Consider the following 17,385-nt stretch of genomic DNA (forward strand, 5'->3'; position numbering starts at 1 on the left):
TCTAAATCAGACTGACATTATACTACTAATAGCTGATACTGACACACCAAGGCAGCATTTTGATGCATGGAAGATAGCATCAATAAAATAAACCTTTTACCATGCTATATAAGATAGAATAAAAAATGACAGGGTAGTACTACTCCAATGCAACAGCTATTGAAAATGTGTTCCAAATGACCCTATAATCTTAAATATATGCACTATATTTAATGAAGCCATTCAATTTGAATATCACCTCAAAACATATTATATAATTAAACCGAAGTACTTGATTAATGTCCTAAAACCTGACTCAACTGTTATCCATGTTGTTACTTCACTCATCATCCTTTTAAAATTTTGAACAGAGAATAATTTTTGTTAGTTTGCTTTTTAAGATGGACTAGCTATGCAATTATCAGGTAACTGAAATCCTAGAACTACGCTTTAAAGAAACACATTCAAAAGATCTATTATTTCAAAGTTTAAAAAAATACATTTCGCATTTAAAAGAAAGAACCTTTTTTCTCAACTATGATGGATTTGACTTTTCCAGGATGTGTTATATAAATACATTGGGTCACAATTTATCCTGGATTGCAAGCAGGATTTAGCAAATGGTCCTTACAGCGATCTAGTTTCTCCCTAGGTATCCAACTGAAAGAGAATGGGTGCCTTTGTCTGTTATTCATCATATTTTTGCCTGGAAGATAATGCTCAAGCTGGAAATAACGAGCACTTCCACCAAAAGAAGCACAGATTCCCCAAAGACTACTATGATGAAGAGGTACTCTGGACCGCAGCCACTGTAGAATAGTGGGAGACTCTGGTTTATATATAATGAATGAGCATTTCATTTAAATTATAACCTCTACTATACCTGAACTGAGTGATGGTGAAGAAGAGGACAAAAAAGAAGTGAGATGTTATAAAGCTTAAAACCTTAGAAATCTTAGGTAAGAATCAAAATGATCATTAGGATACTTGCCTAATACGAATAAGAAGCTGCCAGTTTTTTTCACCTTCCTCCCGTTTTAAATTTTTTCAGTTACAGTTGACATTCAATGTTATTTTGGATTAATTTCAGGTGTACAGCATAGTGGTTAGACATTTATATAATTTAATAAGTGATCCCCCGATAAGTCTAGTACCCCCTCGGCACTAGAGAAGCTCTCAATTTTTAAAGTCACATTAATGCAGATCAACTAAAATAATAGACCTGGTCAAATGTCTCCTCTTATTTATAAGTGGGGATAATTATGTGCCCAAGGTATATTACACTGATTCTGATTCCTCTGATAGCTAAGTAGTGTCCCTACAGCCATTTCTGTAAACCAAGAGTCAATGCAAAGTGAGTTCAAATTCCAGTGTTCACTTCACTTGCCTCCAAAAAATATGTGAGCAGATTTTGAGTTCAGGATTTGGAGAGAGAAAATATACTGTTTATACAAAGAGTTTATAAACAACTTATTAACGGTAACCACATTTTTATCATTTATTCAAATAACTGCTAAGTATACGAAAGCAGTCAATAGGACAGCCATTATCTTTCAGCATATCTATTCTCCACAGTTAATTACATATTGAATCCTACTCACAAATTTCTTTCACTTTATTCTATGATATGATCATTGTGACTACTTAAAAAATTTTAAGGCTAGATGGTGTTTTCCTGTGTAATGTTCAGTACAATTTGATTCATCCCGCTTTTCACCACTTTTCTATTCTTTCTGAATACACATTTCCACAAAATAGAATTATTTTTCCATGAGAAAATGGAATTGTTTTTTGATGAGAAAGTGATAATTTGGTTAGATTTTAATCTTATAGCTGAAAGTCATTTAATGGCAGAAAATTATATAATTTTACTACTTTTTAAACAGCCTTCCCACTCTTACATACCATTAGTAATATTTTAAACAAAGTAAACAAATATACATCAAGATGCACATAAAGTATGTATCTTTGGCTCCCAAATTCTACTTCCACTACTGTAAGGAAATGATTGAATAAAAACACAAAGACAAATATGCAACATGTGTGTTGCAGTACTGTTTAAACCAATCAATAATTGTACATAATATAAATGTCCATTAGTAAGGGATAGAAAAATTGTTGTGTGGAAAAATTAAGTTACAAAATAGCAAATGTAATTCAAATCTACTTTTGTAAAAAATTTTATATATAGAAAACGCAGAAAGATATACAACACCATAAACAGTGGTTACATTAAAGGGACGTAAAGACTACACTACATAGTTTCATCTTTATAATTTTATTCATGAATTTTGGGCAATAAACATGAGTTGTTTTTATAAACCACAAAAATCAACAAAATAAGTGGACCTAGTCCATGAAAAGTAATATTCCAATTAGAAAATCATGAATTTTATGAATAATCTATTTAGGACTGTTTGTTATGGATGGGCAATTTCCATAAAATGCATAGAAGCAGAAATACAATACTATTGAAAACAGTAAAAGGTAGTGATGGGGAAATCATATCTGCTCTGTGCATCATACTCCTAGATGATTAGCAAAAGCAAAGCAAATTTATTATTCAGCTGTGCTCAGTAAGTCAAGAGCTACATTATAGATACTTATGTTAAGTCCATACAAAAAATATTGAATTAGAATAAAGCTAGCTGAGTACTTCACAGACTACATGTAATATTTTTCTGAATAAAATCGGGAGGTTTAAGCTCTATCAGTCCCATCCCAGTATTTGTATACACATAAATGGCAACCAGACCTCATGCCTCTTACTCAAATAGTCTTTTTTTTCCCTTAGTCCTTTCTCAGACTCTCTAATTTGGACCATTTCTTCATGACTTTCTATCTTCTCTACTACATATAATTGGTTACCAGAGGGTAAGGGGGTAAAAGGGGATGGTAGAAGTAGAAGAGGGTAAAGGGGGTCAAATATATGGTAATGGAAGGAGAAGTGACTCTGAGTGGTGAACACACAATGTGATGTATAGATGATGTATTACAGAATTGTACACTTGAAACCTAAGTAATTTTACTAACCATTGTCACCTCAATACATTTAATTAAAAAAACAACTGTCCCCATTTACTGGATTATATCATGTTCAAGGGTAAATATGACATGGTCCTAGAGCTCCACAAAAAGTGATTCCCAGCTCTGGTCCTGTGATATCCTAACATATCTTCAGCCATATAATGAAGTGTAGTGAATTCTTGAAATTAACTTACTTCTCTTTAACTGCTATGGAGATACTTATGGTTGCCAGATTATAGGGGAACATGAGTAGATGGGATGATAAAGTGAGGGAAGTATGTGTGTTACAACTTCAAGAGATTTGAGAGCCCCCGTGTTAGGAGCTAAATGTAATGGTAGACACGTGTCAAAATAGGTAAAATATAGCAATGCATGTTAATCATTTTTTCAAGATTAGCTTTCCATTTTCTCATTTCAGTTTCTGGTTATAGTTTTAAAATATTAGGTGTTACTGACCTGAATTTGAAACCATGTGAAGATATACCAGCAGTATGAAAAATAATTGTAAAATATTCTTTACATTGGCTGCAATGAAAGTCTTTCTGTACTAGGAGATAGAGGAAGCTTTGAAAGAAGGAAGGGATCCTAGTCGACACTAATATAGGAGTATAATCTGCTAATATGGGAAGGAATTAAATAAGGTAAAAATGTTAAGAAATAATGGTTATGGATACATATGAAGAAAAACATTTTAATAATCAAAGACATCCAAAAAGGAATTGGCAGACTTGTGAAATAGTGACCTCAACACCAAAAAAGATGTTTCAATATTCTTGCACAGGCCAAATGATTAGATTTTCAGAGTCACAATACATTCCAACTCTAAAAGAAAGAATGTGTAGGAAAATGCAAATAGATGATATGACAACAGATTAGCTGGAGTAAAGGAATGTGGTCCTGGTATATCTCTGATTACTTGCGCCCCTCTTTCCTTCCTCCTCACAACCAGTAAATGCAGGCATTTCATCTAGGCTAAGTATTTAACCCCTTTCCAATACTGCATATGGTCTTCTTACAATAACCTTAACCTTTTCTCTTTCCAGAGCTTCCTGCATATGACTCTCAAATCTTTCTAACCATTCCTGCTTCCTATCAAGAACGTTAGTGACATATTGCTAACAGTTCAGTTCATCCATACTAATAGCCACTGAACAATCAAGTACCAATAATTCACTATGCCAGATTCGTCATTTCTATATTACATTCCTTTCATATATATGTATTTTCATTCTTACAACAGCCCTATGAGGTAAACTATTAAACCCATTTTACATGTGAAGAAAATGAACTAAAAAGAGATTAAGTTTTCTTAGCCAAGATTACAAGTGGTGATATATATAGTAAGTGGTGATGCCAGAATTCACATTCAAGTCTCTTTGATTCCAAAGCACAAGGCACTATGAGAGCAAGCATCTTCCCCTGAATATCCCATTGGTAGTTCAAATGAATGTAACACTTTAAAAATCAAACTCATCATCACTCTCATTCAATAACAAGAAAAAGTTCCCCATTATTATCCTCTCAGGTTTGGAGTATGGACTCACCTATGACCATTCCCCCCTTTTTAAAGGCATGTTTCCTAAAGAATAGATCCTAGCAACTAATGCCTCTTCTCACTGCCTTAGTTCTGGCTTGGGTACCTGACTGCTAGACTTACAACAGAGTCCTAACTGGTCTTTCTTTTAGCCTTGTGCAGCTCCAAAATACTGCAACAGTGTAAGTGCTCTTCCCTTCAAAACCTTTGAAAAGCTCTCCAAAGGCCCAGCTAAAGAACCAATTCCTCAAATAGGTCCTTCGTCAATACGGCCATAGCCATCTATTACTTCGCTTTAATGTGGTTCTTAAACTTTAGCATGTGTTAGAATCACCTGGAAGGCTTGTTAAAACACAAGTTGCTGTTTTAACCTCCAGAGTTTTTGATCCAGTAGCTCTGAGGTGGGGCCCTATAATTTGCATTTTTTTTTTTTTTTTTTTTTTTACAAATTCCTAAGTGATGCTGATGCTTCTGGTCTGGGAACCAAACTCTGAGAACCACTGTACTAGATGATGAGCTTCTTGAAGGCAGTGACTCGCCCATTATCTAGTATCTTTTAGGTGTTTAATATGTTTTTAAGATTAGATATCATAATTTATAAAATCAGTAAGTATTGTGAGCCTTCCATGTAGTGTGGATACAACGGGGCATGCAGCACAGTCTGTGCCTCATTATTGGGCAGGGGAGCGATGAGCTGATAAATACGAAAAGATTCACAATAAAGCAAATAAGTACCTCAATAGGGTGAATACTGGGTGCAATGGGACCCCTGAACCTGGACATCTAAATGATCCTTGAGGGTTCAGGGAAAGTTTTCTATTAGTCTAAGATGAATTTCTTAGCAGCTGGAAAGATGAAGGGAATGTGGAGGATGAGGGAACAAAGAAACCCAGGAGACAAAGTATCACTAGCTTGAGCAATTTTTAGTAGTTCAGTATGGGTGGAAGAGTTGGTGGAGTAAGTATATGTTCGCCTCAAATACTATGCTTTTCTCCTTGGCCATGTCTTTGCAAAAGCACTCTTCCTTCTAATTGCAATTTTCTCCCACCTATAAAATCTTACTTATCCACCATAATGGCTAATATTAAATGCAATATCCACCATAAAGCCTCTTACAGCGAGAACCATATTTTCCTCATGTGAATCTCATGGCACAGTATCTCTCTAGTGGCATTTTTTTTCACACACTGCCTCTTATTAAAGTTATGTATTTTTATTCACCCCCCCCCAACTCCTCTACACCTAATCTCACAAAACTGGATCTTGAGGATTCTTTTTATTTATTTTTTTGATAATTAAAAACTGAGTCTTATTTGGCTAGATAAACCCGCTATCACAAGGTGCCTTACAAATGGTAGACACATTATTTGTGAATAACTTGACTACTGAGATGATATGGTGACATGAGAATGTAAATGTTTCAGAGACAATAAAGTACCTTGAAACTCCGAAGGGATATTAGTTTTGTTTGTAAAACCAAGATATAGTATGAAATTTTTCTCTAAATATAACATACTTGATACTAAAGCTCTAAGATATTCTTTACCCCAAATTACCAAATAAACTTTCTTATAAATGAACATTTGAAAAAAATAGTATTTATATCTTGAATACTCCAGACCCAAAGTCACAGGGATGTGATTATGACAATATAACAGTGGATATAATTTGTATTTGTCATAGAAAGATTCTGCTTTATCATACACATTATATAAACACAGTTAAGGTTTTTATCCCAGAAAAATATTTTGTAGTGGTTGTAAATAGTCCAAGTTTCTCTTTCTCAATATTTTAATAGAATGTTTCATTCACATTAGGTTCATGGGCTGGAATGAACCCTTTAAAAACCACCATATGCAACCATATGCATCTTACACAAATTACGTTTATTATTAGCTATAATGTTTTTCACATATGCTGAACTAGTATTATCTTTCTTATTGTCCAAGATAGCAAATGTCAGTGTCTCTAAGCAGTGGCAAGTCATACCACTTATTAGTTTATATGTAATCCCCAACTTGTACATCGAAATTATTTTATATACAACAGGGTTAAAATTTCCCAAGAAAGTTTTTAAGGTATCCAAGTGTTAAAGGCAAGAAGGATTCTACTTTCTTGTGGATCGGGCTTATAATTGTTTTGATCAGGATAAAACAGACACCAGAGGTTCCTAGGTGAAGGGCAACATGAGTGGGCAGGTCCTTGGACAATGGGTTGTCTGGATTAGGTGCACAAGAAGCTTTGGGGTTGGTACTGAAGAGATGAGGGACTTCCTTTCCTCTTGGTACGTACAAGGAAGAAGTTGTCTCTGACCCCTTTACTACTTGCCCTAGCCCATCGGCTTTACCAACAACATTGATGAATTATTTGACCCACATATGAAAAGACTCTCTACTCTATGGTCCCAAGTAGCCCAAGTTACAAATAAGCAAAAAGGTAATAATGTAAGACTGTCAACCCAGACCTTCTTTACCTTTGTTACCTCTATACTTGGAGTTACAAGAAAGCACCTCTATATCTAAAGGCAGGAAGATAGGACATTTCTTAAAATATTTTAAAAGTTATTATCCTTCACAAGACAAAATAACAACAGTTCAGTAACATCTACACATGCTCCTGTGTATTCACACACTCTTACTCATAGGTTGTAATGTACAAATGACACCTCTTCACAAAGGAAATTTCAGAGACTTGAGGTATGCGTATATGAATGGCAGATGATATGAGCACGCCATACCCAAACACCCTTCTGCTCTTAATAAAAGCACTGAAGAGACTCAATTCAGTATACAACTCATCACACTGCGACTAACGACACGGTCTTTGCCAAATTTTTTGGTGCTGAGATATTTATTGCTGTTCTGTTCCTTTGTGTTACTAAAAAGTTATTAAAGTATCTAATAAATTCAACATTTTATGCCTCTTTCTTCAGCAAAACAAGCCATGTGGAGGAAATATCATAGTTATAAACATTTCAGAAGAAATGAATTTTGATATACATCTTTCAAATATTCCAAAACTACTAAATCTTGAGTACCAATCTACAAACATCACGTTCACCTAAATTATTTTCACAAAATACTAATTAGAAATTCTTACAATATTGACCTATAGTTTATTTAGCGATATCCTAATTTTGCTCTTCCACATCATTCATGCACTGAATAGAAATGAGAATTACCCATGGTTCAATATAAAGGAATATAAGCTGAAAGGTATGCATTTGGTTAAGTAAATATATGCAAAAAATATTTTAAATTCCAGCATAAAGTAATTTAAATAGGTAATTCAGAGTACTCAGAAATGTCCCAAGGTGTATCTATTTTAAATAAAACCTTAGTATCCTTATTTTTATGAACATGATTAGAAGAGACTGTCTTCTAAAAGTAACAAGCATTTGAAAAAAAGAAATAAGGAAATTAAAAGTTTTATTTTCACTAAGGAAGTAATTCTAAAATTTTACATCTTTATTCATTGAGCCACTCTTTGTCTCACGTTGTCCATAGCTTTAAAAGGCACTGACCCAGTGAAATAAGACTACATCACGGCATTTTCAAAAGGCATTTGGTTTTTATGTAGCTTAATTTTACAGTAAAACCTAAACAATGTTGAGCTACTCACAATTTGAACTTACATGCTTTAGTAATTAACATTTTCATGTGAATTTCACAGATAGTCATGTATAGAATGTGTGTCTTATATTTAAAGAGAAAGCACAGAGAACATTATTTCTCACTGCTAAAGACGGATAGGGAGTCCGAGAGAGAAAGCGAACTCAAGCACTACAAAAAGCTAGTCCTTTTTTTTCACCTATTGCACACCACCTTCCTGGAGTCTTTTCTCCATAACCAAGAAGTTCCGAGGGCTAAATCAGAATTTCTTTATTGAATCATGAGGAAGCTCATGGGAGGAAGAAAATAGTAATCATAATTTTTTCCTTTGAGTTTTATGAATCGCCCACATAGTTTTCACCAAAGGTGATACATTTTTATATCCTGTTACATTATCTCCTGTTACCTATCACTTATAGAAACTGCAGCCTTTGTATCGCTGATGTCTCTACTTCTGTGTCAAGCTGATTCAAAAACTATGGGTAGGTTAGCATCTTCAACACACAGCTCCACAGCTCTCTTTCCCTTCTTCCATCTCAGTGTGGTATTTGGTAATGTTGCCGTCTCTGAAGGCCAGAGGTTTATTTTGGGGGCTTCATGGTTTACATTTGTATATGCGATAGAAAATTAAATTGAAGCCAATTTTATTTTCATTTCATGATTATTCATAGTGTCCTTTAACTTCTCCAAAACATGAAATTGAGTCTGAAAGCCTGTGCTAGGGGGACCTGGAGGAAGAAGACAATCATGTCAGAGTGAAAGGCTGTGGGAACGAATCTTTGATCATACCACAGAACCTCACTCCCCCCAAAAATCAATAACGTATTTTAAAATAACCATAAAAATACAGGTTTGTGTCTGCATTTTTTGAAATTATTTTATTTCTTCCATCCCTTCCAACATTTCACTTCTATTCTTGCAAAGATACTGGAAACATGTGTATCTTAAAAATAAAAAGAAGAGTCCACCAAAGCCAAGGGATGAAACAAAGCACTGCTATTTAAAAATCTATAGTTCCTATTAATAAGAATTCTGAGAAAGAATAAAGAAAACATCCCTACTTATAAAAAAAATCATGCTTAAATTGAATTTAGGAATCCAAATGAAAAAAGTAATTAAAAAGTAACCAAAAGGGGAGCTGACTCTGGGTGGTGAACACACAGTGTGATTTATGGATGATGTGATACAGAATTGCACAACTGAAATCTATGTAATTCTACTAACAATTGTCACCCCAATAAATTAAAAATAAATTTAAAAAAAAATGTTTTATATAAACATATCATGTAAAGATTTTCACTTAAGAATAAACTTTGAATATCTTTTAACATGAAAAAAAAAAAAAGCAACCAAAACCCTAGTATTCAAAAAGTAACATGCTTAAAAACTTACAAGTTTGCCTTCCCCAGACCAATCAGGCAAGAGAAAGAAATAAAAGGCATCCAAATTGGGAATGAAGAAGTTAAATTGTCACCCTTTGCAGATGACATGATGCTATATATAGAAAACCTTAAAGAATCCACCAAAAAGCTAATAGAAACAATCAACGAATACAGTAAAGTTGCCGGCTAAAAAATCAATGTACAAAAGTCTGTTGCATTCCTATAAACTAACAATGAAATCTCAGAAAAAGAAAGAAAAAACAAAACACAAACAACAATTCCTTTTGCAATTGCAGCGAAAAGAATAAAATAACCTAGGAATAAACCTAACCAAGGATGTGAAAGACCTATATGCTGAAACTTATAAGACATTTTTCAAAGAAATTGAAGAAGACACAAAGAAATGGAAAGACATTCCGTGCTCATGGAGTGGAAGAATCAACATAGTTAAAATGGCCATATTACCCAAAGCAATACACAGATTTAATGCAATCTCCATCAAAATCCCAATGGCATTTTTTAAAGAAATAGAACAAAAAATCATCAGAGTTGTTTGGAACCACAAAAGACCCCCGAATAGCCGAAGCAATCTTAAGAAAAAAGAACAATACTGGAGGTAGCATACTCCCTGACTTTAGCCTGTACTACAGGGCAACAATAATCAAAACAGCATGGTATTGGCAGAAAAACAGACACATAGACCAATGGAACAGAATTGAGAACCCAGAACTAAAACCACATAAATATGGACAGATAATTTTTGACAAAGAAGCAAAAAACATACAATGGAGAAAAGACAGCCTCTTCAATAAATAGTGCTGGAAGAATTGGAAAGCCACGTGCAAAAGAATGGAACTGGACTGCTATCTGTCACCATGCACCAAAATTAATTCAAAATGGATCAAAGACTTAAGCATAAGACCTGAAACAATAAACTGCATAGAAGAAAACATAGGTACTAAACTTATGGACCTTCGGTTCAGAGAGCATTTTATGAATTTGACTCCAAAGGCAAGGGAAGTAAAAGCTAAAATAAACGAATGGGACTGCATCAAACTTAAAATCTTCTGCACAGCAAAAGAAACCATCGACAAAATAAAGAGGCAACCAACTGAGTGGGAGAAGATTTTTACAAACAGTGCTAATATCCAAAATATACAAGGAACTCATGAAACTCAACAACAAGAAAACAAAAAACCCAATTGAAAAATGGGCAGAGGACCTGAAGAGACATTTCTCCAAAGAGGACATACAAATGGCAAATAGACATATGAAAAAATGCTCAACATCACTAGTCATCAGAGAAATGCAAATAAAAATACACAATGAAAATTTACAAGTTTGCTATGAATAGTTTTTATAATGTCATTTACTGGTAGATATTTAACAAAGATATGTTTATTTGAAAATACTAGCAAAGCTGCAATAGAAGTCTATATTTATCAAAACAAAACCAAAGCATGTGTACACATGCATATATAGCTAAATAAATGCATTCTAAGTCTTTATTAATAAAAAAAATTAGTTTAAGAACTTCTACAATGTCTGTAAATACTTTCACTGTAGAAGTTATCTTTAGGAATTATTTGACCAGAAATCCAACAACTCAGACAAAAAAGGTAACCCAATGTCCACTCTAAATGGGGCCATAGTGAACTCTCTCTGCCACTTGCCCCAATTTTAAAAAATCCTCTATTGCTCAGTATCACTAATAAGATGAGAGGAAATGTAAAAGTAATCAGTGATATTACCTAAAATTTCGGCCACCATGCTGATCAGAATGTTAATTTAGTGGATGAAACCTGTATTTGAATCCTAGGGCTAAATAACATAAAAACAATTTAAGATTACTAAGAACTTTAAGATTTCGCTTGAATTTCCTGTTTTATGGTGCTCTAACATGTTTCCTTTTATGCAATAGTTTTTTTATCTTCATCAGGCAGTTAAATGTTATCACTAATCCCCATCACACTACAGACAGAAAGTGGATTACGCAATAGTGAACGGCTGACTTTTGTCTTTTTGGTCGGTGGTAGGAAAAGGGTTGCAGTTATTGATAGTGACTTACAAATGAGTTGCACACTTAGTAAGCCAGAAGTAGTTAAGAACAACAGCCAATAGATACATTTTAAACACAAAATAATCACTTATAAGGAAACCTTTTTACATTCCATGTAAAATGACTAGATCATATTAACTGTATGTTAACATTGAAAGATATGTTCTAATAAAAAAAATAGAGTAACCATTTTTAAAAACAATTGCTCTTTTCCTGGTGAAGGTAGCAAGAACTTCATAAATAAGAAAGAAACAAATCAGGATGCAGAGATCTGTAGAGAAAATAAATTAGTTAATAGGAAGTTACCATTGTTAAGGCACTATACAATTTAATCTCCTTTATATAAAGTCTTAAGATAATACATTTTAACTTGAAAACAGAAAAATCATAAAATGTATTGGATAATAAAGTAATGAATTTATTTCTCTAGGCAAAATAAAATACATAGCTTATATCAACATGTGGTACTTCAAAACCAGTTTCCACACATTCCAATCAAATCTACAATGTTCAACGTAAAAGAAAAAAATCTATGATCATTGTATAAATTACCCACTATATAAGGTAGAATCTGAGATAAAATATTACTATGCATAAAAAATTTATGATGCACTGTTTCCTTTAATTTTTGGTAACTGTCTCTTCATGATTTTTTTTCCCTTCTAACAGAGAACAACTCACTTGCTCTGATTTAGAATACCAATCTCTTAGAATCCTAACAGAGTTATTTTAGGGATTATAACCACTTATTAAGCAATATGTTAAATACCATGCTAATACAGTTAATCTCTGTACTCCAGCAACATTTTCTGTTTACAGGAATAAGATGCGAGGTGCAGCAGAAATACTGCCATTTGAGGTCTCAGTTTTCAATATTTTGAAAGATTTATACTACTTCCTGCTTTCAGAAAGGAGAACAAAAGAAAATAGTCAAGAATAAAAAAGAACTGAAGAGAAATAGTCAAGAGAGAAGAGATGAAGATGGTAAAATGAAAGAGAAGAAAATGGAATTAGAAGAAAAATTTAAAAAATAAAGACAACAATTTAGTAAATTTAAAAAAGAGAAAGCATATCTGGTATTAGCCAGTATCATGGTATTGATTCCACTCAATCAGCCACTTCTTCCTGCTGAAGTCCAGAAGCAGGGAGGTAAGGTGAGAAGGAGGAAGGGGGAAAGCTGGGCTTTAATGGGTCACCACACTCTCCATCCATTCTGATTGTGTTGGCTTCCCCTTTCAACAAAACTCTACTGTTGTTCTTGGGTTGAAGGAACAAGAGGGTGAGGACAGAGTCAAAACTGAAAGACTAGAAGTGAGAATAAGAGAATTAAGGGAGACACCTTTGAGAATTATATAAATGAAGTTAGAATGACCCTTCCAGATGACTCAGTAGTCCTTTAATTTGTTGCTGTCCCCCACCCTTCTCTGCCATCACCTATAAGTCGAGTTCAACAATGTTCACCATTTGGGGTGGAGAACAAAACCCACTAGCTTATAGTACTCATCTTCCATCTTTCATTAATCAATGTCCAACATCCTGACTATTTGCTGCAGTCTATCTTCTTAACTATCCCAACCTGGTTCTTTTCCATTCCAGTAGCCTTTATAGCCACATCTATTAAAACATTTCTTGACAGAATGTGGTCACCAGGTTCCAGAAGACCTTTCAAAACAACAGTGAATATGTTTTAATATTTACACAAAATAAAAGGAAAATTTTCCAAATGCTGGATTCAACCATCACATATCCCACTTTTCAACTGATACTCCTAAGAAGAAAATATCTGTTTTTAGTATGGATAGAATCTTTAGAACACTTACACACCAAAAACAGTATTAATATGAAATTCAACAAATTCATTAGGTATATGCCCAAATAGATAACTATAAATAGTCTCATCAGCTAAAAAAACATGTTAAAAATGCATCATGAGGGCAGAGTTGCTGATTCAAACTATGCTGAGGTATCTCCCAGAGAGAGGGATGTAGCGGCAGATGCAGTGGAAAAAATCTTGGGAGATTCCAGCAGCCTTTGAGGAGTTGGATCTTCACTGGCGGGGAAGACATACAATAGGACTCAGTCTGCTTTGCTTGGATGTTCATGATTTTTTCTTCTTCCTACCTGGCAGCCAGTTTCTCAGCCACAGAAGTATGTTCATTTGAAAAGCTTAAAAGCCACTTATAATAAAAAATATAGCAACATGAAAAAGGACATAAAACTTCCAGTTTCATTTCAAATAAGAAAATATACGTTTTTAAAAAAGAACAAACTCAAAACACACACATCTAATTGAAAATCTTGAGGATATATCATACCAGCAATTTCAAAAAATAGTATTTGAATTCATCTGTGATTCATTCAACTTTCTCAGACTCTTAGGGAAAAAAATTCAAATTGCTTTTCTATGTATTTAAAAGTAAGAATAGTTATCAGATTTTATATTGTACATTACTACCTGTAGCAGTAGGAAGTTTTAGAATTACAAAAAAATACTAACTGGACTAATAACATTCAAAATATAAGACTGAACATTACTCTTTTCATTATTGAGTCTAAATTGTTATAGAACAATATTGACAATACCTCACTATTCTGGTTAATTAATTACTGGATTAAAATATTAAATATGTTCTTCAAATGTATTAGCCATACTGTAAAGTAATTATTATATTATAACCAACCTCTAATGTCCCTGGAAACGGATGTAGGGATAGAAGGGGTAACTGCAGATTACAAATAATTTATACTTGTTTCAACTAATTTACCTGCCTACCAAACGTTTCATAGTAACAAAACGCAGAAAATTTCCATTTCACCATCTCTATACATTGTCTAGTAAGAAATTAAAAGCACTGTACAGACCACAATGCAGGCTACAGCAAGAAAAAGAGGGCAAGAGTAGGCTGCATTTTATGAAATTTACCATTCTTGCATAACTATGCCTCTCACTTGAACACAAAGACGATATGGTAATTGATCACATTATTAAGGAAGGCTACTTTCATGGAATTCAACATGTTTTCCTGTCAGAAAATATCTCTATTATCATCCAAAATCAATTTGTGGGTTCTGGTAGCTGTCTGCCAAGAAAATGGATTCCAATTAGCCCAACTGTTGTAGCAGGTAAAAAAGGGAGGAAGAGAGTTTGAAAGTTAATTTTTATTGAGCTCCTAATGTATGCCTGGTATTGTGATAAGTGTTTTACATATCTATCCGAAGGAAAGGAGTGAGGAAGTGGTAGTAAAGTAAAATTTTAACCCCATTTCTAATTTCAGTTCTTATGATTCACTACCCCAGTTATGTAAATTCTCTCTTTCCTCTTCTCTTACCCTTGGCCCCATTTAATCTCTCACTGAATCCTGAGATTTACTTACACGACTGTTAGAATTCTTCCCCTTTTGTTTGATAATTTTATAATTTGAGTTTGGGAAGGGACTATAATAAAATTGAAGTAAGAACATGGGGCCTTAGAGTCACAGAGCTTTGAATTGTGGATGAATTAAATTATTCTAAGTCTCAATTTCCACATATACCTTCTTCGTAGGATTATTATAGGGAGTAAATGACATAAAATAAGTAAAGTACTTAATATGATACTTGGCACTGAAGAACTGAGCAAGTGTTGGCTATGGTTGTTATTATTATAAAAAGTTAAACTATGTTTAAATAGTTACCATAACTTACTTAAAGCCATAAATCAATTTCAGAGCAAAAACTGGAAGTAAGTTTCCCCAACCATTATTGTGTGTAGTTTTCAATATTTTAGAATGTTCCTGTGATGCAAAGATATATTTACACATTCTCACAGTATTCAAATATCACCAAATCCATATGGATTTTATTAGTTCACTTGTAGTCTTTTAAAGACTTTTATGTTCATTTGATAAACATCAAAATACTTATTTGCTCCAGAAAGAATATCCTTTATAAATTTCACTCTTCATTAGAGACCAATTTCTATTCTCTTAGAATTGACCAACTGGAAATTGGTCCAACTATACAACAGACGTAATGTTTGTTAAGGTCACATTGGAAAATGGAGGCAATGTGAACATTAGAAGAGAGAGAAGCTGCTTGTCTACTCTAGCTGCTGCTTTAAGTCACTGCCCAAATCCTCATCCTAGGGGACAAGAAACTAGCTAGGGCAACCACCTTGTATGGTTTCTAGTAATGAGAACTTTCTCATCATCAACACTGTCGTAGTGTGGAAAGGCTCTGTTGATTACCAACATTCTGCATTAATTCTTATTAACCTTATATCCACATGTTTAATTTTTTAAACTTTCATTAACTTTTATTCACTGAGATCATGAACCCATTGAAGAAACATCATAACTTTAATTATCAGTGTCCAGGAGCCTCTCCAAAATACCACAAACTTCTCAGTTTAGTCAAAGCCCAAATTAAAATGTTTTCTGCCTTAAGATCAGAATTACTGAGAAAAATCAAACTTTTCACACAAGCCTTCTTACCCGCCAAATATAGCCTTTCTTTTTTAAAGTTTCATCTATGACTTGAACATGCAAAAGCAAATTTAGTTTAAAAGTGCAACAGGAAATAATTACTCTGAAGAGTTAGTGAGCTATAAGTAGAATATTTACCAGAATAAAACCATTTCTTCAAATGAGGATTATTATATTAATAATCAGGTTATTTTAACTTCATTTTTTTAGACCACACATTTTATTTTGGTAGAGACAGAACAAAGTAAATCAACTGAGACAGTAAATAGACAGAAATGAAGGTCATATGATGTTCATTTTCTAAATCTAAAATTAAGAAAAATAGCCCTTGAAAATCTACCATCGGCACAGAATGCCACTGTCATCCATAGCTTAGAAAGGGATTCCTGAGGGTCATAAAGCAAGAAAATTTTATGAACTTAGTTAAGTGCAATAGCTTCAAAATGAATACTGTAGTCTTCTTGTGGGAAATAAAGAGCTAATTAAAGTATTAAAATTAAAATTTTAATTGACATTTAAAATAAATCAATCTACCACTTTACTAAACAAATCAGTGTTAAAGTAGATGAATGAATGTATGCTGTTACAAAACATATCAACTAGGCAATTCAATAATTTGTAAAACTAAAACTTAAAAGTTATATCCAGAAAACGTTGACTTTATATGCACTGCCACTTTAATTTCTATTCCAAAATTATTACCCCAGTTCATGGGATATATGCTGTCCTGCACCTGTCCATATAGAAATGCATATTTAACCTCAGTCACCACCATTCCTTCCTCATGTTCTTTTAAAACTATGCCTTACATTCCATCAAAGAATTAAGAAGAATAATCATTCAGTTATTTTTTAAAAGATTATTTAACTATTTTATACACAAACAGGCATCTCTTTTCAGTGCTATTCTCCTAAAGCTTTGGCAAATCTTTATATTAGTTCCTCCCACTGACTCGTAAGGTAATTATACATACCACAGTCTGATGATTAACTTGAATCACTTCATCGCCAGCATGGATTTTTTTGCACCGATCTGCAGGTGACTAAATTTAACAAAAAGGAAATGATAAAGAACGTAAATTTTATCAGTAATTTCCTCTTCTGAAACACTATAATAAGTTAACTTCTTTAAATTAGATCAATAATTTAATTATAATCTTCAAAGAATTAAGCTGACAAAAAAAGGTTATGAGTATTTCATATACTGTTTGTATTCTATGCATGACTAATGACAGAAAGTAGAAATGAAAAACAATGTATAGATATTTATGTTATAAAAGACCAATGTGTTTCTGAGAGCGTTAAGGGAAAATGATAATTGGTATTATTAC

The 17,385-nt window shown here is 33.3% G+C and overlaps 1 protein-coding gene across 6 annotated transcripts in view; it reads right to left on the minus strand.

The window, feature by feature from the left end:
* CNKSR2 (connector enhancer of kinase suppressor of Ras 2) overlaps positions 1 to 17,385 on the minus strand; it is a 296,636-nt gene that overhangs the window by 129,360 nt on the left and 149,891 nt on the right. For all 6 annotated transcript variants that reach the window (XM_033106612.1, XM_033106623.1, XM_033106633.1 and 3 more), the window contains exon 8: positions 17,029 to 17,097. In XM_033106612.1, coding sequence (XP_032962503.1) covers positions 17,029 to 17,097 — 69 coding nt within the window. The remainder of the gene's footprint in view (positions 1 to 17,028; positions 17,098 to 17,385) is intronic.

The sequence above is a fragment of the Rhinolophus ferrumequinum genome, chromosome X (genome assembly GCF_004115265.2).
Source record: "Rhinolophus ferrumequinum isolate MPI-CBG mRhiFer1 chromosome X, mRhiFer1_v1.p, whole genome shotgun sequence".
Lineage (NCBI taxonomy): Eukaryota > Metazoa > Chordata > Mammalia > Chiroptera > Rhinolophidae > Rhinolophus > Rhinolophus ferrumequinum.